The 25,729-nt window shown below is 48.2% G+C and overlaps 1 protein-coding gene across 3 annotated transcripts in view; it reads right to left on the bottom strand.

The window, feature by feature from the left end:
* Window positions 1–25,729, bottom strand: part of ZNF475 (zinc finger protein 475) — a 67,801-nt gene that overhangs the window by 10,095 nt on the left and 31,977 nt on the right. For 2 of the 3 annotated variants that reach the window (XM_089334855.1, XM_070075787.2), the window contains exon 2: window positions 24,477–25,702. The exons of the other annotated variant lie outside the window; for it this stretch is intronic. In XM_089334855.1, coding sequence (XP_089190981.1) covers window positions 24,477–25,502 — 1,026 coding nt within the window. In that variant the 5' untranslated portion in view covers window positions 25,503–25,702. The remainder of the gene's footprint in view (window positions 1–24,476; window positions 25,703–25,729) is intronic. 3 annotated transcript variants of the gene reach the window in all.

Below are 25,729 nucleotides of genomic sequence, written 5' to 3'. Positions count from 1 at the left end.
TTCAAGTTTGCGGTGATAGAAGCAGGGCAGAGAGAGAAAAGATTTCCATTCTGGAAACTCTTTGGGCTCCCGGAGAGGAGAGAGTGCCAATTCTGCCAACTGTCGCAAAGAAGAGGCCCCTGGATTTAGTTGCCTCTATCGATTATGGACTGGTGACTTTGAGTTTAGTTTCACTACTCAGAAAATAAAGACTAAATTGCTAGGGGGTAAAAATGAGGTCAAAGAAAAGAAGAAGTGTTTTCAAGAAGCTTCTTTACTGAGAAATAAATGACGCTGAAGATAAATGACGCTGTTTTGTTGCCTTCTGCAAGATAGGCGTGCCTCAGGCAGACCTGAGACACTATAGACCCAGCATAAAACAGGAAGGTCACTAGAGAGAGGCCTCAGAGGAGGAGCAGGTGGGGTCAAGGCTGCAGTGGAGCTGTGAGGCTTTGCAGAACGGGACGAAAGGCGAGTGGATGAAGTTAGAGGAAGTGGGGAATGAACGGAGCTTTCGTGGGTAGCAGGCAAAGCAACCTTCTGAGAAAGAAGCGACGCAGGCTCTGGGCAGCATGCTAAGGGGAAACGCTGGGACAAGGCACGGTGGGGCGAGTGAGTGTGATTCAGTCAGGGAGGACATTCCCTCAGTAATGGAAAAGACCTACGTCGGTGGAGCTGCAAGAAGTGTCAGTGGAATTAAATGACTTTTCAATATGTTCTTTAGTTGCACCGTGAGGCATGAAAACAGAAACAAATTAAGCTGACGGTATGGTTTCCTTTGGGGAAATAAAACATGGTAAAATCTGTGTGTTTTACAACCAGTCTGCTCTTAACTGGGACTTTTGGGAGTTGCACCTGAAATGGAGAGAGCAGAGAGAAAAATCAAAATAAGAAGGAAATGCATTCATGATTCCTGCCTATCAGTGGTGAAAAACAGACTCTGGAGGAGAAAATACGCAACGAATGCAAACTAAATGGAAAATGGAGCCGCTCCCTGGCGATCCAAGTTTCTATAAAAGTGTATTTTTTGAGGTAGAATTCTTTTTTCTATTATTCCACGCTAAACTGTGCCAGCAGATTCTCTCCATCTATCAAAATAGCTTCAGAGTTGTTTATCCGTTCTTTATATTAGCTGTGTGGCAGGTCAAGCATCAGAAAAAGTGGCTTTAGAAAAATACTTGGGGAACTCAAGACCTAAGAGAAAGTCTAAGGCATAAGCAATATTTTTCAAGACATCATCCAACATTTTTGTACGACTTCTTGCATGCTTATTTACTTGAAAGGATAATTAAATGCAGGCTTTATAGTTACAAATGAGAAGTTACTCTTTTTTTACTTTGGGAACAGTGAATTTATTAAAATTCCACACCGAAACCAGGAGCCAAATCCAGTATTTTACCAAGCCAATCAGCAAAATAAATGGCGTGGTTTAGAAATGAAGACATCCACGTCACGTTGTCATTGTTGCCTTTGGAAGCAAAGGTTAGGAGGAAACAGGCAGACACAGAGCCCAGGGGACATGCGCAGGACTGAACGGGCTGTGGGACAAAACAAGAAGCAAAGAAAGACTAAGACGTTGTATATTACATCTCCCACAGCTTCTTCCCTGCTCTGTACTTGTGGCTGAACTTTAGTTGAACCCTCACCCTACTCCATCGTCCTAAGCTTTGACTATCTTCCTCTCTACGCAATGTTCTAGGGCAGTGCCAGCAAGCCAGCCACAGCCCACGAGCAAATGGCATCCTCACGGGTGTGAGTGCAGATAAGAACACTAGTTGTTCTACTTTGCAGTGCTTTTCAAGTCTGAGACTTCCAGGGAAAGCTGGCAGCCTCCAGCCAGCGGTTTTCGCCACTACCCCTACTGCTGTGGTTTGACTCTGCGGCCTCCTTTCTCTAATGTTTTCGAATAGAAGTGGATATTTGGCGGATGGACAGAAGGAACGGCAAGAAGAGACCGCAGCCCTGGCAGGACCGGCCGAAGGCCCCCTCTTGGATGATGTGCAAGCCAATTGCTTCCAGAATATGGCAGAGCAGAGCGGGGCAGCTCCAGGTTGGCTGAAGGGGTCAGATGAGGAGAGGGGGCCCTGTCTTGGTGAGGCCCTTGCTTGGGCCAGGCAACTCCAGGAAGTGTAGTCAAAGCAAGGCAGAGAAGTCAGTAAGCTGAGATCCGTGCAGAGTGAAGGCTAAGATCAGCAGTTTTCCCGTGAACATTTTAGGTAGTATTTTAGCAGTGCGAGACTGCTGATCTAACATCAGGGTAACAGACTTCGAAAAGGGAGCAGTGTTTAATAGTTGACACTCACTGCCCTCATCAGGAAACTTGGGTTCCAGTCTTGGCTCAGGCTCCTAACTCCAGCTTCCTGGTAACAGAGACCCTTGCAGGTGGCGGTTATGGATCAAGTATGCGGGTTCCTGCCACCCACGTGGGAGACCTGGACCAAGTTCCCAGAGGAGTGGGTTTTGAGTTTTGCGAAGTGAACCAGCCGATGAGAGCACTCCCTGTCAGTCTCTCCATCTGTCTCTGGTTCTCTCCCTGTTTCTGTCTCTCAAATAAGCAAAAAAATTTTAAAAAGACTTTTGAAATGCTTATTACCATCTAAACTTATGTAGATAAGGTGTGGACCATGTTGTGGCAGGGCGGATGAACTGTTCCTATCTAAAGAAGTCCCTGGGGCTCATCACACTCTCGCTGTTGCCTTTTCAGTCCTGGGAAAGTCAGTTAGGCTGGATAGAGACAGGGCACTTAAACGCTGTGGGGAAAGGTTTCACTTGTCTGTAGTTCTTTTTACTGGAATCCACTGACTTCTCATATGTTTTCAATAATTTTCCTGGCCACTATTGGAATTATCTTATTACTTAGCCCACAGCCTCCTTCTCTCTCTACTCAAGTCTCTTTTCTGTCAGGAACACAACGGCTGCACCGTTACTGGCCAGGTCTGTGTAACAGGAAGGGAAGTAGACATTTAACACATTCCTTTCCTAATCAGCATTGTTGACCTGCCATCAATCATCTGCTTCATTTTAAAGATTTTTATTTATTTATTTGAGAGGCGGAGTTACAGACAGAGAAAGGTCTTCCATTCGCTGGTTCACTCCCCAGTTGGCTGCAATGGCCAGAGCTGAGCCAATCTGAAGCCAGGAGCCAGGAGCTTCTTCCGGGTCTCCTATGTGGGTACAGGGGCCCAAGGACTTGTTCTATCTTCTGCTGCTTTCCCAGGCCATAGCAAGGAGCTGGATTGGAAGAGGAGCAGCTGGGACTCGAACCAGCACCCATATGGGATGCTGGCACCATAGGGGGAGGCTTAGACTACTATGCAAAAGTTCAGGCCCTGTCACTCAACCAGTGTAAAATAGTTGTAATAGCAGCATTAATGCAAAAATAAAGGAACAAGGACAAAGGAAGGAGGCTGGTTTGGTGAAAAGCCTTAAGGGAGATATTGGTAGAAGAGGAGTGGGATACCTACCCTGGATAATCTGCTTCACACAGCTTCAGATATCTCTTACTGGCCTCTCTGACAGCTCAGGCTAAAGGGAAACCACAGAGAAGTGCACAATTTAATAGCTAACAGAGCTTGCTGAAGAAAGTGTGGCAGTGTGGGGGCCGGCGCTGTGGCGCAGCTGGTGAACGCCCTGGCCTGAAGCACCAGCATCCCACATGGGCACCGGTTCAAAGCCCGGCTGGTCCACTTCTGATCCAGCTCTCTGCTATGATCTGGGAAAGCAGTAGAAAATGGCCTGAGTCCTTGGGCCCCTGCACCCACGTGGGAGACCCGGAAGAGGCTCCTGGCTTTGGATCGGTGCAGCTCCGGCCATTGCAACCAATTGGGGAGTGAACCAGCAAATGCAAGATCTCTCTCTCTCTCTGCGTAACTCTGACTTTCAAATAAATAAATAAATCTTTAAAAAAAAATAAAGTATGACAGTTTGAAGGAAAAACAATTAACTACACTATTATTATTGCCTGGATTTTAATGAAAGAGATACTGAAGACTGACAAACAAGTCATTTCCAGGACTTTTATGAAAATCAGAAACACTGCACAATTGTTTGTTTCTAATATCAGCCTACAATAAATACTAAGTGTTGACAGTATGAAAGCACAATTATTTTTAAAGATTTACTTATAAATTTGAAAGGCAAAGAGACAGATGTTCCATCTGCTGGTTCACTCCCAAAATGACTGCAATGGCCAGAGCTGGGCCAGTCCAAAGCCAGGAGCCAAGAGCTTCTTCCAGGTCTCCAACGAGGGTGCAGGGGCCCAAGGACTGGGGCCATGCTCCAGTGCTTTCCCAGGTGCATTAGTGCGGAGCTAGATAAGAAGTGGAGTAGCTGGAGTCAACTGGCCTCCATATGGATACCAGCATTGTAGGCAGCAACTTAATCCTTTATACCAAAATGCTGGCCCCATGACAATACAATAGCATGCTATTCTTTATGGAAGGGTTAGGAGAACGTGTTCCAAGGATATGGCTTTTTGGAGATGTTCTGAACTAGAAATTAGTAACCAATGTTTATGGAATTATAGGTTCCTTTGAAAACCCGATACATGTTATAGTCACTTTGCCAAAAAAATGTCCATATATACAGAGTCATGGATATGACTTCAGTTGACTCAATGGACTCCCATTTGCTCCAGTATGTGAGCTCCTGAGTGGTTAGCCAGTCTATTTTTTTTTGTTCATACAGTTTTTTTGCATCAGTTAAATGCCTTAAAACGTGCTGGGCTGAAGCCCACAGGAACACACAATGCACCACTTCTGGTTTCTTGGACATCCTCCTGCCTGCTGCACCTAGAATCGTCCTCTTGCACCTGTTGTCTTGGCTATGTGTAATAGCTTCTTCTTTTACTCTCTAAAGTGTCCCTATGTAGCCAATAAATACTATAGTCAGCCTACTTCTGATCTTCCTTAAAAACCTCTGATTAATAAAATATAAGCAGTCAAGGGCTAAAACAATAACAGAAGCTCAAAAATACAGTAGCTGTGACAAGTATTAACCAACTGAAACACAGAAGTAAGGCAAAAATAACTACAGAATTATAGTTAAAGGAAGGAATATAAAAGGAATATACTTTGACAGATAAAAATATTTTAATTATCAAAACTGGCAGGGAAGGAAATTGTAAAATGTTAATGATACACGTTCCTTACCAGTCATGTCAGTCATTTAAAGCAGTATAAAATTAAAGTAGGGAGTTAAATTCTTGAATTTCCATAATGAGCTTGTATCCTTTTTATAATAATAATGGAGTGACAGAAAAGAATATCAATTCAAAAATCAAAAGTTAGAAAGTGATTAGGGATTAAAGCCAGTCCTAAAGGTAAAATCAAGTCCAGCTCTATTACTTGCTGAACATTCTTTAAATAATTCATAAAGGAAATTTCAAAGATCATGTATGCAGGTCAGTTCAGTATTGTAATCAATGAGTAGTCTGAACTAGAATTAATATTAGCAATGAATACAGCTTTGTTTGCATAGCACAAAATGTGCTGTGATAGGACATACACCCTCACACCGGTTTCTGCCCCATCCAGGTCTTGACTCTCAGCTTTTGATACCCTTGGAATATCCTGGGGATACAGGTTGTAGCAGCCTTTTCTTCCTATTTGGTCTTAATCCCCAGACTCTGACACAGCACTTCCAAGATCCTTAGAATACCCTCAGTAAGAGTGATGTTGTGAGCCAATGAGATGACTGTTCGCTGGATTCCTTAGGCAGCTGCAGGCTGGGGGTTGGTCGATGGAAATACCAAGACATAAAAACTTGAGTTGGAATTTTCAGCTTGACCCCTTGATCTCCAGGGCAGAGCGAGTGGGGACTGAATGAACCAACCATTGCTAGTAATGGGACCTCCATGAAAACCCTAAATGAAAGGGCTCGGAGAGTGCCATGTTGTTGATCGCAGTGAGGCACGCAGGGTGGTGCCCACAGGAAGGGTACAGAGCCTCTGCCGCACCCCACATACCTTGCTCCGCTTACCTCCACACCTGGCGGTTCAGCCCTATCCTTTACAACAAACTGGTAACACAAGCAACATAACATCTTGTGACCCGGCTTCTGGGGTCCTTTTCAGCAAGTTATCAGCATGATGAGAGGGTCCTGGGAGCCATCATTTTTGCCAAAGTGGGCAGAAGTGTGAGTCAGGTTAGGACCTATGATTTACGACTGGCATCTGAAGAGGGAGGCAGCCGGGTGAGCCTGAGCCCTCCACCTGTGGAGTCTGCGCTAACTCCACGCAGTGAGCGTCAGAACCGGATTGAATCAGAACACCCACTTGTTGTCTGAAGGGTCAGAGTAGCGATTGCTGATGTGGGAAAACCCACACAAGTGGTGCCAGAAACATGAGCAGAGAAAGTTTTCCTCTTAAATGAAAACATTTACAGTATTTTAAATTATATGATTCCAACAATACTATTTATTTTGCTATTTGTTTATAGTGGAATACACATCGGTTAAATGCTTCTATGATGCAACTTAATTGAAATCCTAGAATTCTGCTCCGTTATTTTAAAAAGCAGCAACAAAGGCCTGGAAGAGCATACCATCTGTTTGTACCACAAGATAATCCCAAAACTCAGCTCTTCCAGACATTTCAAATTTGTTCAGCCTCTCTACATAGCCTAGATGCATTAGGTAAGAAGTGAACTCACAGACAGCTCTACAATGCCATACGACATTAGCCATCTTATGTCGAAAAGCAGTAACCAAAAGGCTAATCCAGTGGCTGGGTAGGCCAAACACTCCCTCACGTACTGTGTTGCCCATTTTAGCCAGAATGACAAATCACCATGTAATTTTCAGCTTTCCAAGTGCCTTGTTGCTCTCTGTACTTGACTTTGTTTAATACAGACTTGATCTGACACAATCTCACTAATTTCTTTGGTTCTCCATGGTTACAGAATAAAGACCCAACACCTCATGCTGACTTCAGTCGTGCCCAATAGTTACCCAATGAAACAGAAATTCCAGCCACCCAGAGCTCAACACAGAATTCTTCATGCTACAGAAAACAGTCTTCAACCTTCCTGCCTCTACATCTTTATTCCTCTACTCCTTCCAGCAACAAGCATTTAGTTGAGTATAACACCTTTACTGCACTAGGGGTTGTGGGGAAACCTGATCCTCACCTCTCCTAGTTCAGGCGACAAACAAATCAGCTAGAAATTAAATTACAAGGCAAAGTTTATAGAAGCCAAGATGTGGGTATAGTGCCACAGGACCCTGAGATATGAGAAAGGAGAGTTTGACTAGAAGCTGGTGACGCGAGTGGTATTTGAAGTGGGTTTATTGAGGGGCTACATGAGGGGAGAAATTTGTGAACAAGAGGAAGTAAGCAAGAGGTGATCAGTGTATTCTACATAGGACTGACACATCAGGGATCAGACTTTGAGAACAGAGTCAAAGTTGGGCAGCTTTTCTAAGTGTCTTTCCTCCCCCTCTTCTCACCTTGGTTCTGACACTCTCCTCCCATGATTCAAGGCTGGCCATGCATCAGGAGTGGAGAAGACATTGGATAGACAATACTGAAATGAAGAGTTTGCTAGACCAAAAAGGCTGCATTTGCCAAGTTAAAGAATTGTGTGTAGGACCAGCACGCAGGATGAAGATTTAATGCCTTTGAGACAGAATGAGATTAAGGAATGGGTCAGATTGGGCAATTTATAATTTTTATGTACTAAAACATTCTCCCATGCTGGAGAAAAGCAAGCAGGTTCTTCCTGCATTAAAGCAGAGAGAACTCTGAAGTTACAGAACAAAGCACTTAAGTAACTACACACGTTCATGGACAGATCAACAAAGCGCACTACAGCCATTCCACGGACTATTGCTTTTGACAAGTAAAGACATTTGGTTCATTTTCAAAGTGAGGTTTTCAGCTGAAAATTACTAATAACGCCATCACAACAGCTTGCAGATACGTGGAATGTCACTAGCAGCTAGCTAGCGTAACAGCTAGGTTACAAGCCACAAAGAACTTGCACCCAGAAAGTCCTGAAATAAACAGGGTGTTGAGCAAGTAGAACTTTAGCGGTGGTTAACCCAGTAGAACTAAAACAAACGGAGATAATGGGCGACATCTGGGAAGATTGCAAGCTCGTAGTACTCAGCCAATGAGGAATACTCAGCCAACGTGCTAGAGTCCATAGCTTGCTGTAACCTGCCCTGGGTGTGCCTGCCTACCAGACCCCTCATCTCGCAAGACTATTAAAAAAAAGTCTCACTTTCACTGCACCTACTGAGTCCAAGTCCATTGTTGAGTGGGCAGATGAAGATATTTCTCACACTACCCAGCGATAAAAGAGAACTACCAGTACTTAAAACAACATGGATGAACCCAGAACCATTATGCTGAAAGAAGCCACACACAAGAGAATACAGACGCATGATTCCAACTTACATAAAACTGAAAGTAATCAATAGTGATCCACAACCAAATCAGGGGTTTCCTGAAGTCAGGTGGTAGAAGGTAGACTAAAGGAATAAAAGGAATTTGGGGATGTGATGAAAATATTCCATATCTTGATTATGTTGGTGATATCTCAGGGCACAAAACCACCCACACCTGATGCATGAATTGCACATGCTTAATGGGTGCTATTTACTGTTTTAAAACTATTTCTCTGTAAAGTTGATTAATAAACATTCATGCAGACAGAGCTCAGGGGAGTACATTCACTTTGCTAGGCTCAGGCAAGGCCATCAGTTCAGAATCATCCGTGTACATTGTTCAACTAAATCCCAAACTTAGATAATGTATTTGAGTGGATTCTTGCCAGGAACTAGGAAATGTGTTTACAGGGAGAGAGGGAGGGAGAGAGAAAGAGAGCTTCTATTTGCAGGTTCGCTCCCAAAGGCTTTCATGCTTTCAACAGCCAGGTCTGGGCTAGGCTAAAGGCAGGAGCGAGAAACTCCATCTGGGTCTCCAGTGAGGTGGCAGGGACCCACACACTTGAGCCACTACCTGCTGCCTCCCAGATACACATTAGCAGGAAGCTGGGAGTGGAAGCTGAGCTGGGACTTGAACCCAGGCACTCCAGTATGGGATGTGGGCACTCCAAGGAATGCCATATCTAGTGCATCAAATGTCTGCCCCAAGAATCTAAGAATCTAAACCTTTTCATTTGTTTCCCAAGAAGTTCTCCAGTTCAAGAAAATAAGATGAAACAAAACACACAACCACAGAGAAAACTGGAAAAGTTTAAAAAGAAAAGAAAAAACACCCTAGAGATCATTAGGAAATGTTTTGTTGAAGGTTGGTTTATTTAGGACATTGATAATTTTTTCCCCAGAGAACATGCCCTGGAAAGAAACCCCATTCACATGAAATTCCATCAAGTCCAGTCCAACTCTAAACTCTCAGGACCCGAGCCCTGCAGCTGGAGATGAGTAACACAGAAGCGGGAATCTCCCTCTGGGCCCATTTTCATGGCCTCTTGTTGGTGTGAACAGAACTGGCCACTTTCTCATCTTCCAGTGTGGAAACGCCAACATGCGTTAGCATCTAAGGGACTGTGCCTGTGTGCACGGAACACACAAGGTCAGTGCTTGATTTGTGTCTGGTGGGAGTGTGTCCCGCCAGGGTCCCTGTGCTGGGAACTTGGTCCTCAGTGTGGTGACGTTGGAGTTGATGGAACCTTTAAGAAGTAGTGCTTAGGTACCTGGGGATTTTGGCTCGGACAGGACTGATGCTGGTCTCACAGGAGTTCTTGGGATTGTTCTTGCCACTGTCTGTGGACAAAAGAGTTAGCCTGAAGCCTGATTCTCCCTGGCTTCCTGTCTCACCAGGATGCCTTCCGCACGCCCTCCTGCCATTGTGACGTCATCTGCCATGGGGCTGTTGCCGCAGGCTGAACAGACATTTAACCTCCAAAACTGCACTAAGTAAACCTCCTTATTCATCTGCAGCCTTGGGTAACTTGGTTGTAGTGATGAGAAACTGAGGCAGTCAATCACTATGTTTGGTTTGTTTTATGGGAGCCAAAAGGTTCCCCTTGCCTTAGCATTTTCCTTTTGACTTTGTCCTTGACTTCTCTTCTGCCCACAGATGCTCTTCAGGAAGAAAGAGCTGAGACCTCTGGGCCGCAGCACAGTCGCCCATCTGCTTCCAGGGAGCAGAGGAAGCCACCCCCACCCCAACACTGGGAGCCAGTACCTTGCTGGATTTCTTGCTTGACCTTGAAGCAGTTGGCTTCTTTTTAATTTAATTATTTTTTTTTGTTGTTGGACAAAGGGTGGGGGGTTTGGGGACGGATGGATGGATGGAGAGAAAGATCTTATACCCACTGGTTCTCTCCCCCAGTGACCTCAGCAGCTCTGGAGGTCAGGGCCAAAGCCAGGAATCAGGAGCTTATTCTGGGTCTCCCAGGTGGGTGGCAGGGGCCCAAGTACTTCAGCTGTCACTGCTGCCTCCCAGGGTCTGCTTCGGTCGGAAGCTGGAGACGAGAGCCAGAAATGAGAACCAAAGCTGTTACTCTGATGTAAAGTGGGCACCTTACCTGCTAAGCTAAATGCTTGTTCCAGCTTATTCTTTTTGATGAGATAATTTCAGTGGGGCTGTGACAAAGCAGCCATAGCAAAGAGTAAAGGCGCCCTTTTTTATTATGTATGTAAATACATATATGTATCGAAATGCCTGGCACCTTCTGTGGGGAGCAACCGAGACTAGACTAAAGTACTGGAACTAAGACTAACTCTATGCATCTGATCTCCCACCATATGGTGCTGAGAGAGAGCAAACAGCTGCCTCACCAATTCAACTAACAAGCTGCAGGAGCTGATCCTGCCCCTGATTGGAGGAGAGCAGAGTGCTCAGCGCGTGGGGAGAGAACGCCAGCAGAGTTGGGATTGGTGGAAGAGGACTATAAAGGAGGAGAGAGACAACATGCGGAAGGAACATCGGAGGAACCCCTGAGAGAGCCGGCCGGCGGTGTGCCGCTCCAAGCGGGGGAAGCGGCGGGGGTGCCGCCCCTCTGTGGAGGCGGGGGGCGGGGGAGGGGGGGAGCGGCAGCAAACCCGGGAAGGGCCGGGGAAAGAGAACAGCGCAGGGTCTGGTGTCGTTCCTCCGCGAGTGGGGGAGCGACACCTTCCCCCAAGGAGAAGTACACTTTGTACATTACTTGGAAATGCACATATTTTAATGCAGAAAGTTTGATAGTCCTTCTTCTCCGGTAGGTTGCATCCAAATGGTCAAAGTCTCTGTGTTCATTTGAGGTCATCACTAACCTAAGAATCAAAGAGAACTTCAGGAGATCCGTAGGTGAGGGTGGAACCTGGAAGGCCTGAACCACAACTTGCAATGACCTAGAAGACACCCTACCCTCAGACACTCCCCGACCACGTGGCTAAAGTCATGAATCTGTAAAGATGCAGCTTACAACATGCAAAATTAAGAAATAGTGACCGCGGGGGCCAGCACTGTGGTGCAGTAGCTTTAGTGGCAGCTTGTGATATCCACATCCCATATGAGCGCCGGTTTGAATCCCGGCTGCTCCACTTCTGATCCAGCTTCCTGTGAATGGGTGTGGGAAAGCAACAGGTGGTGGTCCAAGTACTTCGGCCCCTGCCACACATGTGGGAGCTCTTGGTTCTTGACTTCGGCCCGGCCCAGTCCCAGCTGTTGTGGCTGTATGGGGGAAATGAACCAGCAAACGGAAGATTCTCTTTCTGTCACTCGCCTCTCAAATAAATAAATAAATAAATAATTTTTTTTTTTCTGACAGGCAGAGTGGAGAGTGAGAGAGAGAAACAGAGAGAAAGGTCTTCCTTTGCCGTTGGTTCACCCTCCAATGGCCGCCACGGCCAGCGCACCACGGCCAGCACATGGCGCTGATCTGATGGCAGGAGCCAGGTGCTTCTCCTGGTCTCCCATGGGGTGCAGGGCCCAAGCACTTGGGCCATCCTCCACTGCCTTCCCGGGCCACAGCAGAGAGCTGGCCTGGAAGAGGGGCAACCGGGACAGAATCCGGCACCCCGACCAGGACTAGAACCCGGTGTGCCGGCGCCGCAAGGCGGAGGATTAGCCTGTTGAGCCTCAGCGCTGGCCTCAATAAATCTTAATAAAAAAGGTGACCGCGCGATAGGCAGACGTGGCAATCCTTATCCTGTCTTCTAACTGGGCCTCAGGCTGGATGAAATGCTGTCCCTTAGATGGGCATGACTGGCATCCAGAACAGTGGGCCCAGTCTATTAACATCTGGGTTTAACCATGTGTTTTTTAACTTCATAAGAGCCAGTGAGACAATGGGATTCGGTACAGCGACAAGGCGGTTGCTCTGGGAATAGAAACCGGAGGCGTCTACTGAAATGACAGCTGAGAGCACCTGGGATGCTGCACAAAGCAGAAGAGCACCCGAGGGCAGGCCTGCAGCTGCAGCTCACGTTGGATGCCCAGGAAGTGCTTGCTTAGTGTAGGTGGGGTGCCAGGCACCGCGTGGAGCCCAGACCTGGAAGTGGCCCTCGCGGTGCGAGGGAGCGTGGTGGGACTCTCCCGCCCCCAGCTCTGGCTCTGGGCCAAAGCAGGTTGGAGAGCCTGATTTGCACACACAGAGCCCCTCCCACCACCTGAGATGAACCTGGAGACCGGCAGGGTGAGGAGGGCCATCTCTGAGCCGAGAAAACGTTTTTCTTGACTTCCCTGTGACAGCCATGTTTGAACTGAAAGCCATAGTTCTCCGGGATCTGGATCTGGGCTTTGGCAGTTCTTGATCACTCTGCAGGTTCGGCCTCCCGGTGTTGGACCCACAAGAATGGCTTGGGTGTTGTAGAGTCTCCCACGGAGGGTCCAGGGGGCGGCTGGCAGCTGGGCAGAGTGACCCGTGCTCTGGCATGGAGCGTGCGGGCACTGGTCCTGCATGCAGCCCCCACTGCTTCCCCAACAGCATCTCCCCCTGGCTGCCCCCGGGGGAGGACCTCTCCGCTTCAGCCCCTGGATCACAGTGTAACAGACGGGCCAGCAGCCATGTCAGCCAGCAGGCATGTTTTATTTGGCTAGGCCAATGTTGTCACAAGTTTTAAACGCGAATATCCACAGGTAGGAGTTGCTTTCTGGGGTGCCCACACCCCAGTCCTCCCTACTGCCTCTGGTGTAGCCTGCTCTGGTCCTGAGCAGCCTACTCCCCTAGTCCCTCACTGTCCCCGACAGAAGCAATGTGCCTCGTTATCTCAGTTCAAAGACGCGAGCTAAACCGTATGTGGCAGTGGCCAACAAGGGTTGTTAGGCATCTAGAAACTCTGCTCACATTAGCTGGGCTCTCACCATGGAACAAGTGCTTTAACCAAAGGACTGAGTCTCCGACTAGGGAATTTACAAACTTCCCAGGTAGCAGGAGGAATCTTTTAGAGAAAAACAAATTGTGCAGTGACACCTTAGAGATGTCACTCTGAAAAGCCTCTGCACTCTCTGAATTTAAGCATGCGGCCATCCCAACAGAATCGCACTGGTGCTTGGAGCCCATCTTCAGCCCAAAGCTCCTGAGGCTGCCTTCCATGACCACATGTGTGCGGTGCCCGGAGAGGGAGACCCAGGCCATTTTCTTCCGGCACGTTTGGCTTCGTCCCTTCCTCCCAGCCGGGCTCCCAGGCTGTCATGACAGAGTGCCTCTTGGCAGAGTCTTAGGGAACTGTGTGACTGTGCAGCTGCTTGAATGGGGGTCATTCAGTCAAAGAGTGTTTTCTCTTTCTGAATGACACAATTACACACCAAGAACGCGGGCCTTAGCTGCCGTTTTAGATCTTCCACGCGCCTGATCCCTTCCCTTAGACTGAACAATGGAGGGGTCTTGGTAAGTGTGGGGGTGCACGATGATAAGTGGGCAGGCAGATCACAGAATGCAAGATGCTTGGGTGGGGAGGCGGGGGGGCGGGGGGCTCACCCTTCTCCCAACACTGGAGGAAAACAAGAGCACAGCCTCTTACAAAAAGCCTGTGCGTACTGCAGCACTGCAGACTATCTGACCAAAGAGCACGGTAGCTAAGCGTCACCTGGCAAATAAACAGGCCCTGCCATTTATTCTCATAATAACTCTCTGGGCAAAACGCAAGCCAGGAAACTGAGGCACGTGGCAGTTAGCAGCTGGAAAAATCCAGTTTTTGCTGTGGACAGCGGGTCCTCTGACCCTGCTCTGCGCCATGCTGCCACCATGGAGAGGATGGAAGAGCAACAAACAGTGCTTTGTCAGGTCCTTCCCCAATTCAACCTCCTACAATAGGGGAATTGAGGCTTGCGAGTTTCAGGAACTCGCTCAGAGAGAGGTGATTGCTTGCTGCATCTATGTGAATTCAGGCCGACCTGGTTCCAGCTGGTTCCAGAAACAAGTTCATCAGCGGTCGGTGCAGTGTTATGCTCTACCTGACTTCCGGCGTCAGCCTTTGGATGGGATTTGGGAGAAAGCAGCAGAACTCCTACTTCTGCCCTCCCAACTACCTCCGAAGTTCATTCCCTGGGATTAAACACTGCCTTCTGCCCAGGTCCCCTTTAGGAAGCAGATAGTCCCATGGGAGACACATTTTTAGGAAGGAGTGTATCGGATTCTCCCAGGCCCCTTCCAGTCCTATCCAGGGCTGGAGGTGTACAGTTGGGAGGGGCAGACGGTGCCAAAAAGAAGAGAGAGAGAGAGAGACAGACAGACAGACAGACAGAGAAAGGAGACCAAGAGGCCAGGCCACCCCAGACTCACTTCCCAAGGTCAGAAAGTTCCCTTCACCACTTAAAACAAGCATCGGAGACTGACTACGTCCAGAGGAGCTTCCATTCCCTCGAGCCTGTCTTACACACGCAGGCGACGTAACTAGCATCTCAGTACACAGGAGTAACTGAAGAGTTCCATCTTAAACCTCCACCATCACGCGGTCTGATCACCCAGAAACCGCTGGTGTTGCACATTTACTTCTGGTGTTTTCAGACAATCCTACCCAAATGTCACATCTGGTAGGATCGTTGTTTGAAGTGAAATTGTTTTTGGGAATCACTGGATGCCACATAAAGGAATTTTCCAATCCAGCCCTGTCTACTGGCCAACTATAAGAGAGTCTGTTACTTATGATTTAGAGTTTTATTTTGATACTTCAAACAATGAGAAAGACTTGCCTATCCATTTGGAAATGCTGTTAATATTAAAGTATCTCCTGTGCCTTACTTTAAAAAGAACAGCTGGTATTTCCAACAGTTGGCAAACTGGATATTTCAGTTATTCAAATACTTATCCTGACATACAATACTGAAAAATATAGGTCAAAGAACTCACTCCAAATTTGAGCCCATGCTCCTGAAAGGAATACAGTTTCTTAGTGGAAGGTTTTTTTCTCTTTCCACGTTTGAGTCTGTTTTTTTCCTGACATCTCATGAAGACTCGGGTTGGGAGGTATTGATTAAACATCTTGCAGAATTCTTGTCAGAAGAGGCAGGCATTCGGTGGAGAGGTTAAGACACCACTTGGGTCACCTGTATACTGTATCGGAGCACCTGAGTTTGGGTCCCAGCCCTACATCTTATTCCAGCTTCCTGCTGACACACATCCTAGGAGGTAGCAAGTGACGGCTCAAGTACCTGGGCCTCTGTCACCCATGTGAGAGGCCCGGATTGAGTCCTGGCTCCTGGCTGTGTTTCGGCCCAGCCCTGGGTGTTGTGGGCATTCAGGGAGTGAGCACGCAGATGGTAGATCTCGGTCTCTTTCTTTCTGTGTTTTTCCCCCCTTTTAAATAAATACAAATTCCACAAATTACTTTTCTTGAAGAAAACGGACGCACAATGCACCTGCTGTTTGGTTTCTGGACACACACATTCAGCAACAGGCCTGATCCTCACAGTTAGATGGATCCTAGATAACGGGGTAAAATGAAGCAAGGGCGTAGAGGGGGGAAGGAGAAAATCCACCAACTGGGATACAGCAGCCGTGACTAGAGAGAGCAAAGGCAGGCCTGGGCACTGCTGGACCTGAACAGCACCTGCTGTACCTGCAGCTCACATGCTAAATAAAAGCTGCCCAACTCAGGGGGAAGGCCAAGCAAAGGAGGTTTCCAGTGAAAAGAGTATGACCTTGGAGGGGCCAGAAAGAAATCTAACTTGAGAAGGGTCTTTTTCCTCTTTTCCTATCAATATTGTTGACCCTGTCCCTCCCTATCCTGCTGTCCACCCTCTGCCTCTGTCTTCCTGAACTTGAAGCTGATACCAGCGAGACCTTAAGTTTCACCTTCTATGCTTCAAAGGCAGTCTGAGGTGTGAGAGCCACTTGGGGGCTTTAAAGACAGGATCAGGGTATCGGAGCAGGTATACTGGAATTTTATGGAGTTCTTGGATTTATTTAGGCCCTTCATCAATTTGTAGGATATTTATTTATATATAAGACAAGCTCACAGAGGCAGAGGTTAGAGATAAGTGATGTAAGGAGGTGCACTGTGATGTGGAATGAAGCCAGGCGAGAGATGAGCTCCTAGGGAAAATTCTCTGACTTCTCCACCTACTTCTAAAACTGAACTTGAGCCTCACATGGCACACTGTCCATGGTAGAGTTCTAAGAATTGAGGGAGAGGTTTTAGTCGTTGACCTTGGATCTCTAAGAATCAAGGATATCTACTCAGCCAATTACATAAAGATTTCCTAAGCGTCTATCACTGGGAAGTGTGTGTGTGTGTGTGTGTGTGTGTGTGTTTGTGTTTGGAGATGTGGTGACAGGAAGAAGCAGGCTTATGCAGACTATGAAATCATTTAAGCTAGATTATCCTTTCTGAGAACACAGCCATGTTGTAGTTTTATTCCCTGTAGACCTGAATAATATTTGAATGCATAATATGTGGCCCTCTCCTCTCACAGGAGTCACAGACAATGCTTGTCATTCTGGAGGAGCGCAAAGCACAGAGGAGAGCCCCAAGGCAAAGACCACCTAGTTTTGCTCTGGGATTCGGGTTCAGAGAGAGGCAGCCCTGTCTCCCATAGCCTCTCTAGCCACTGATATGTGATAGACACACTGAGGCTGAATTTTTAAAATAATTTCGTTAGGCTGACAATTGTACAAGTAACTATTATCCTTTGAATCTTTGTATGAGGAAGCTTTTACCAACTTTACTGATGTAACTTTCCCCACCTTTAACACCCACATACCCCAAACACGCGACATATGTGCACAGATCCCTTTAGGTCGGCTTCTGCAGCCAACAGTGGAGAGGAGAAACCATCCTGTTACCTTATTGCTGTGCCTGGTACACCTGTGAGCTGTGAGATCCTAGAAGGCTGCCCTGATATGCAGGCATGGTTGGCCCCAAGAAAGATGAAGAAATGGCCATGGCATTGGACCCCAGTTGTCCAGCTACCAGCATCATCAGAGGGTAGTTTGTGAGGTCAAGGCTGGTTTTCATGACATCAGCACAGCTGAGGAGGTGGGCCAGCCCCATTGAAGATGATTAAAAGGGTAAGAGCCCCAGATGGGGACCCACGGAACATTCTACCACCACCTCATTAGTCAGCTTTTTGTCACTACAACAAAGCCCTGGGAGGAGCTACTTGTGAAGGAAGAAGGCTTATTTCCACTCACAGTTTTGCAGGCTCTCAGTTCAAGACCAGGGTACCCCCATGTTGCTGGTGTCTGTTGAGGGTGGTGGGTGCAGATGGTGGAGGGAGGACCACATGGCAAGCCAGGAAGCAGAGAGACACAGGGGACACATTCATCTTCTCCTTTTAAAAGCCCCTGTGATTGGATCACAGGGTGCCACTCCAATAACTCAACCCAATCACTTTTCAAAGCCCCACCTCCAAACACCATGATTAGATTAATGCCCCCCCCCAATCCATTCACATGAGTCTTTAACCCATGGGCCTTTGGGGACACCCAAATTATCACTCAAACATAACAACCTCCAAGAGTTCCAAGTCAGTCTTGTCTTTGGAAATCACAGAGGCAAATGGTTCCAGGCGTCTTGGTCTTGACTACACAAACTATGTTTAAAGGAAGACATGAAGAGACAAAGGACTAAGAAGCACCTTAAAAACAGCCTTTTTCTATTTACACTCTGCTATTTCTCAACAGATTGTATTGACCAGCTTGCCTGACACTTCATGGAGAAAATATAAAACAATGTAAGCTAACAGATTGCAGCTCCTTCACTGTCCCACTCCTAATGGACAAACTTGGTTCCAACTGCATTCGGCATTCTTCTGAAACAAAAAAGTGCCCTGACCCCCTTCTCCCACTTATTCAACCTCCTTTTCTGCACTGCTTCTCTAGATGCTTACCCTGGGCGTTCAGAGAGTTTCTAGTAGCTCCCACCTTTTAGAGAAGTCCCTCTAGCCTGATGTCTTCATTGCCAATATACCAACTATCTCCTAGTCTTCAAAGCTGAACTTCTCAAAACACATCCTATTTTATCATCCATACATCTGGCACCCCACCACTGTATTGTGTTCTTTCCAAGGTTAGCAACTAAATCCCCACTGCAAAACCAAGTATGTATTTTTTTATTCTCATTCTTTTAAATTTGTTTTTTCTTATTTGAAAGGCAGAGAGAGAGAGAGAGAGATAGAGAGAGAGAGAGAGAGAGATAGGAGATCTTCTACCCGTTGGTTCACTCCCCAGATGGCTGCTATGGCCGAGGCTGGGCCAATCTGAAGCCAGGAACTCCGTCTGGATCTCCCACATGGGTGGTTGGGGTCCAAGCACCTGGATTGAAAGGAAGTAGCCAGGAATTCAACCGGTTTTCATACATGGATGCCAGTGTTGCAACTGGCAACTCAACCTGCTGCACCCCAACTATGGCCCCAAGTTTGATCCTCATCTATTTAGCCTTTCCATTTTCCACACTCTTATTTCTGATGTTGCCTCTGAGCACGGCCCCATGGTCCCACACTCCTCAGGTCTTTCTCCTGGGTTCCAGGCTCCACACTTCAGCTCCTCTGCTAGTTCCTACATTCCGCATTGTCTCAGGGCTTATCAGTGGGTCTACTGTTCTAACCTTGTACTCATTCTGAACACTTTAAATATATGTTAGTAATTCACAAATGGGTATCCCATCTCAACCCTCTCTTTTGAGTTCCAGCCTCTTGATCATGTATCCAGCCTAATCTACTTAAATATCTCATAAAATATCACATTATGAATTTGATACTGTAATCAATATCAATACTTTGATACTGTAATCAAAGTATTGATCAAAACCCCCAAAACCACCCTCTTCAAGTCTTTCCTTTCTTAAAAAAAATTTCAGAGTCGATCTAGAAACCTTGGAGTTATGCTTTACCCCTTCCTCTCCCCTCCAAGTCCCAAGGAGCACCAAGATCTGCTCATAGCACTTCTCCATCTCTGCTTCCAATGCTCTAGGCCAAGTTCTCATCCTTTCTCATCCATTCTCACCTGCAATCATCAAACCACTGAGGTCCCCATGTCCATGGAGCAGCTGGACGAACCCTCCTGCCCCTACAGCACCAGCTTATATGCCTGTTCCCTCTCCCTTCAGGCTATGGCCACAGATGGATCTTCACTTTCATCATCAGATCTTTCCTACCTCAGGGCCTTGCCTGCAAGCCTCCCCTCCTGCCTCACTTCCTCCGCATCTTTGCTCTTAGGTGGTGCTGTCACACGGTTCATGTCTCAGCTGTGCTGTCTTCCCCCTGAGGTTTTGGTTAAGCGGGATCCTAAAGGTCTACTTTGCACCATTACACATGGTCAAGTCACAGTCTGAGACTATATAAATGATTTTCATTTCATCAAACTTCCTCCAGAAGACCAAAGTCCCCATGAGGTCAAGAAGAGATGTCCACACTTTTTGGACCACTTATTTCACACTCAGTCCAATGCCTAACAATAAATATCAGTGAGAGAACCAACAAACTTCTTTCCTCTTTGTCCTAAAATATCCAGCTTTTGACATCCTCTTGCAAACCCAATATGTGACTTTGGGCAACTTGCTTAAATTGTGTCTCTCCACATAGTAAGTAGGGAAAATATCTATTTTATATTAATATTATGAAGATTAAAATGAGATCATATATATAATGTGCTGCGGCTTGATTGATAGTGTGCCCTCCAAAATGCATGCTGGAACTTACTCTACAATGCAATAAACATTATTCAGAGTTGTGGCTTTCAGGGGGTGGTTCAGGCCTGAGGGAGGTTCAGCACCCTCATAGGAAGGTTGAAGCAAGCACCCTCGTGCACCCCGACCCTCTGCCATGTGATGACAAAGCCCCTCTCCCGCCAAGGATGTAGCGCCAAGTGCCATCTTGGGAGCAGAGAGCAGCCCTCACCAGACACCAACCCTATGACGGCCCTGAACTTGGATTTCCCGACCTCCAGAACCAGACGGAATCGCTGATGCTGCTTGAGGACCAAGGCACTCAACAGGAGTTCTGTCCTTTTCCCCCATGCCTCCTCCTGAACACCAATTACTCCCACCCAACAGACACGCGTGGGAAATTTGAAAACACGGGAAACCATCCTGCACTTGGGCAATTTCCGGACTGTGACCTCCTTCCTCCTGGGAGCTCTGCCTTGAAAGAATGCTATACTTAGCCAGGGACCCGCGTTTATAACTGGGAGTCAAATCCATAGCAATAGTCTGAATGCCTGGAGTTCCCAAGATACCGGCGCCTTTGTGATGCGTTTGGAGATAAAACAATGAAAGGCAGTAACGTACTTGAGAGGAGATACTACTTTACAACACCAGATGGCAGCACCAGATGCTAGCGATGAAGCTAAAGAGTTCCAGCTCAAGCCTCAGCTGTGCTTCTAGTTTTTAGTTCCCTTACACTTCAGTGAAAACTTTTTACTTAATTTTTGTTCTTAACAGACACATAAAAATTGCACATAATTATGAGGTACCATGTAATGTTTCCATACCCGTGTACATTGTGTGAAGTCCAACCAGGGTAGACCTATCCATCTCCTCACACATTTAACATTTCTTTATGGGGAAAAAAGAAAAATTCAAAATCCTAACTTGACGATGCCAAAAGTTGCATCAAACTGCATTCAGAGACATAATCATTTATAGAAAACAAAGTTTTTGTTAAGAAAAATAACGCCTATTTTGCAATATAGGTCAGTATTCTTAAGAATGTTGCTTCATGTGTTAGAAAGAAAATTCTAGGAAAGCAACCCAAATACTACCTAACCGATAGGAGGTTGTTAGGCAATGGTTTCATTTTGGTGTCTAGTTGTACGAGGCCACTTATCTCTCAATTTCAGTTTCCACTACTGTTTTGAAATGCCCTTGTGTTCCATTTACTCTGCCAACCTGTGTTCCATAACCTGAAGACACTGACATCTAAAGGGTTTAGAACCAGCTTTGAAGAAAGGACACTAGTTTTTTTTTTAAAGATATATTTATTTACTTGAAAGGCAGAGCTATAGAGAGGTAGCGGTAGAGAGAGAGGTCTTCCACCCTGGTTCACTCCCCAAATGGCTGCACCAGCTGAATCAGGAACCAGGCGCTTCTTCCGAGTCTCCCACGTGGGTGCAGGGGCCCAAGGACTTGGGCCATCCTCTAATGCTTTCCCAGACTACAGCAGAGAGCTGGATTGGAAGAGGAGCAGCCAGGACTCGAATCGGCGCCCAAGTGGAATGGCGGCACCACAGATGGCGGCTTTACCCACTGTGCCACAGCACTGGCCCCGTTGGACACTATTTTTGCCAGCAATTAAATAAATATAGTAAAGTTTACCCATTCCTATTATCATAAGGAGCAATATGACCATGACCATGATATAAACGTTCCTTAGCAAATTTGTCAGTCTCTTAGTAAGATGGACACCAGAGGAGCTCGTAAAGTAGGCGCAACAGAAGAATTTAAAAGGATAATCGATGGTTTTCCTTCTCAGGCATCAAAATCGCCCCTCGAGTTCACACCACGTTTAAAAGCTTGTACAACTGGCCGCTGCTCACTCGGGATCTGCTTCCTTTACAGAGGAAAGAACTGGAGTTCACGGCTGCTCCAGACACCAAGCGATGGAGAGGACGAAGGCGACAGGCCTGGGGCAGTCACACCTTCACCTAACACATTCTCCTGAAGGCTCTGTTCCCCTTACCTCCTCCAGGTTCCCTGGAGGTGAGCAAGTGTCCACTCTGCTCTCCCTGGTGGAACTGGCTGCGCGAAGGGGCAACTCAGGCTGCCAGCAAAGCCATCGGTGTCACCCACCCACCACCCAGTGAGGATTACTTCCTAAGTACCGAGATCACGGTCCTGGAAGTGTCGCCCTCACCTGAGTTCACCGCGAAATTGAGCCCCTTGAGAACGCCAGGCGAGACAAGTGATTCCCATCTGAAGTCAGACCAGGGATTCTAGAAGCAAACTGTTCTCATCCACACGGGGAAGAAACGAAGCAGACATCGGAATCATATAAAGGCGTGCCCGTGCGTGACAGCCGGCCAACCCCGGCCATCACGGGCAGGTCAGGGTCTGACGCCTGTGCTGTAGAGGGCAGCGCTCTTTAGGGATTCACAGCTCTGCCTACACTTTCTGTGAGGCCAGGAAGGGAAGGCATCCATCGGTGGATGGGATTGAACTGTAACTGGAAGGAAAAAGGCACCCTGGAATGGCAAACGTCTTCGGTGGGGAGGGAGAAAGCCATCGCTTCAACAGGTCTTCTCTGAAGTCCAGCCTTTTCTCCATTTTGATTGAGCTTGTTTTAAATCTGGCCGCTTAAAGGGACCCTATGTTGGATGACCTTGTTGTGTCCTCGACTGCAGCCCGTGTGGTCCCCCAAGGAGTTGGCACACCTCTGGAAGCAGTGGGAGGATGTGTGCGTGGCAGGTTCCTTCCCACGGCCACATGGGTGTTCAGGCCGGAGAGCGGGGCCGGGTGAGCTGTGACAAAGCCACGTGCTCTCTATGGCCTCCCGCTGCCCTCATCCAAAAGCAGGAGTCACCGGGGGGACATTCTCCGCTGCAGATGCCGGGGTGAGTCAGAAAGGTGTCTTCCTGTGCCGTGGCAGGCCTGCCAGCCTCTGCGTGCTGCCGAGACCGCGCGAGAACAGGGTGTGCTCAGCCTGCTGGCTCCAGGCTTGGAGCACGAAGCACGTGTTGCAACATGGGTGAGACTCAGGACCACGCCTTTCCCTGCCTCTCCATCCGTGAGGGGAACCCCGCAGCCCCGTGCAGGGCCGGGAGGCAGAGAGCGGACATGGTTTCTGAGTTGGGGCCCGGGGATGCAGATCCTCGTACTCCCTGGATCCAGACCTCACACGTATTGGAAGAAAAGCCACGGCCAGAAGATGGGGAAAACAGATCGTGTTTACGAGACCAGCCTGAAGCCCACACTGCACTGAAGAGTTTGTGTTTTTATTACGCAGAAAAAGCAGCAGTTTTTTTTCTTCTGTGTTCATCGGAAAAGTTGTCCAGCATCTGTTGGTCTGACTTTCCCGGCGCAAGAATCATTGTCTTGGAATCTCCTAAACCAGTGAGTCCACAGCCACTTCATTTTAATCATGGAACTCAGAGAAGAAACGGACTAGACAGTCTTCATGGTAAAATTAAAAGGAAGAAAATTTGGATTAAAAAAAAAAAGATTCCCACCCCCGGTTTAATTATAACAATAGCTTGTATAACCTTGGTTTTCCTAAAACAATCTATTCAAAGAGTCCCTGTATCGGGGCATTTCCAGTAGCAAGCCACGGGGAAAAGACTCTGTCTCCTGATTTGGCATCCTGTAAGGTGTGACACAGGACAGCGCAATCACTCCCTGGTCTAATGGCAGGACAAGGAGCACGTGGGCCACACTTCTCTCCTGCAGCCAGCAGCCCACACAGTGACCGCTTCCCGGTCCTGCCGGATGCTGGCACCTCAAGCAGAGACCCAGCAATTCTTCACCATGTAGGTTCGCACATGAGAACGTCCCAGGTTGGGGATCAGAACTGTGTAGAGCTGAGACACAGGGGAGGGAGAAGAGGTGGGAACTGAGTGCCTGCCAGAGCCATGAACACACATCTCCTCGCTTCTGAGTCTGTGCTGGGGCTAATCCCCTCCTCACCTCCACCGCACCAAGTGTTTCAAGACAGATTTGCTACATTTGCAGAGTGTATGCATGTCTGCAAGTGCCCCAGTGTTTAATTCTTGCTAAAGTCATTTGGGGTTTTTGACACAGATTCTATTTTGGTAAGATAAACTCAGCCTAAGCCAGCATGGCCAGAACTGAATTCCTAAGGTAGATGCCTAAAATAAACCAGCAATAAATATTGACTGTTGGAATGGGAATTATATCTGTGTAATGTAGACACAGCAGAGTGAGTCATTTTTGAATCACAGCCTCTCCCAGGAATTACTGGCGTGGGGGAATCAAGGGAGAAGGAAGCCCCTCACAGGGAGATGAACCCACCAGGCAAGGAAGTTTCTAGAGAGATCTAGCCTCGTGCATCCAGCAGAGGGCAACGTGATCAGCCTGCATTGAGACAGAAATGGGCATGGGAAGACTCCTAGTGGCTGCGGCGACTGACTGTGGGGACACTTTTCTCTCACCCCCACCCCCCATGGGAGAATGGACCCCCGCCCACCCAATGCACCTTACGTGGCGTGGATTACCTTATCAGATACACTAGGCGCTGCCTTGTTGCCTTGCTGCTTGGCACCAGTGGCCTCAGAGAGGCCACCCTGACTCCCTAAGGACAAGCTCTGTGCTTTGGGGCCGCCGGACTGAGCTGCGCAACTTCTCAGGTGCACCAGGAGGCGTTCTGGGGCGAAGGTCTGGGGACAGTTTGGGCAGGGCACAAGCTGCACCTGACTCGGCCCCTCGTGGCCGGCCAGTCCAGACGGGAGGGACTCAGGCTTCCGAGGGAGCGGCTGGCGGAGCTCCCTGGGCAGCCGGTCATTCTCTATCTTCCACTTTTCCAGGCATTTGGGTTCATGGATAGGGAGCGACAGGCTACCGAACTCCCTACCACAGATGTAGCACGGGAGCATCCTTGGGCGGGCAGGGGCTGTGCCGGTAGTTTTCCCGAGACCAGGAAGGTCTGCGGGGGAAGGCGCCCTGGGCCCCTGGCCCTTCGGCCTGCAGCTCCGCTGGTGAACAGGAAGACGATCCGGCAGGAAGGTGCGGCCGCACACTTCGCAGGGCACCAGCTGAGCCTGCACGCCCTGGAAGGCGGCCTCGTTGGCTTCCTGGAGGCTGTAGGAGCCGCTGCCGCCCAGGGGCTGTGGTTTGGAGGGTTCTGGCCTCCTCAGGTGCTTGGGCAACTTGCTGTTTTCCGCACGCCACTTCTCCAGGCACTGGGGCTCGTGGATGGCAAGGGACTGAGACCCGAACTCCCGGCCGCAGATGTAGCAAACCCGGAAGGCGGGCCTGCGGGCTGGGATGACCGGGGGGCTGGGCTGGCCCGCTGCCCTCATTCTCCTGCCCGATCGTCTGGACACGATCACAGTGCCAGGTCGGGTTTTCTGGGCCTGCGCCTGTACCTTGTCACCAGGTTCGGCACCCCGTGTTTCTGGGCAAAGGCTGGCGGGGGAGTCGGGGGGCGGGACGGCGTGGTTGATAAAGAAGGTGGGTTCCTTACAATGGTGGAAAGTTTGCTGCAAGTCGTTGGAAACCCTCCTCTCCTTTCCTCTTTCCATGAACAAAGCAGTCTTTCTCCGGCGTGTGCTCTGATTTCAGGCCAGGCTCATTCTGGGCTCCTGCGTGGAGAGGAGGTTGGCCAGCTTGGCTGTCCTGGGGTTCCACATCGTTGCCAGTGCCTCGGCCCAGAGGCTGTGGCTCACAGCGTGGTCCTTGAAGGCAGCGGTCTGGAATGTTGGAAATCTCATGTCTCCAAGATCTGTGCAGGGGTGGAGACAGAGACGGA

Source organism: Oryctolagus cuniculus, chromosome 6 (genome assembly GCF_051225735.1).
Source record: "Oryctolagus cuniculus isolate XC-2025 breed Fujian yellow rabbit chromosome 6, ASM5122573v1, whole genome shotgun sequence".
NCBI lineage: Eukaryota > Metazoa > Chordata > Mammalia > Lagomorpha > Leporidae > Oryctolagus > Oryctolagus cuniculus.
This window is presented reverse-complemented; position numbering and strand designations above follow the sequence as displayed.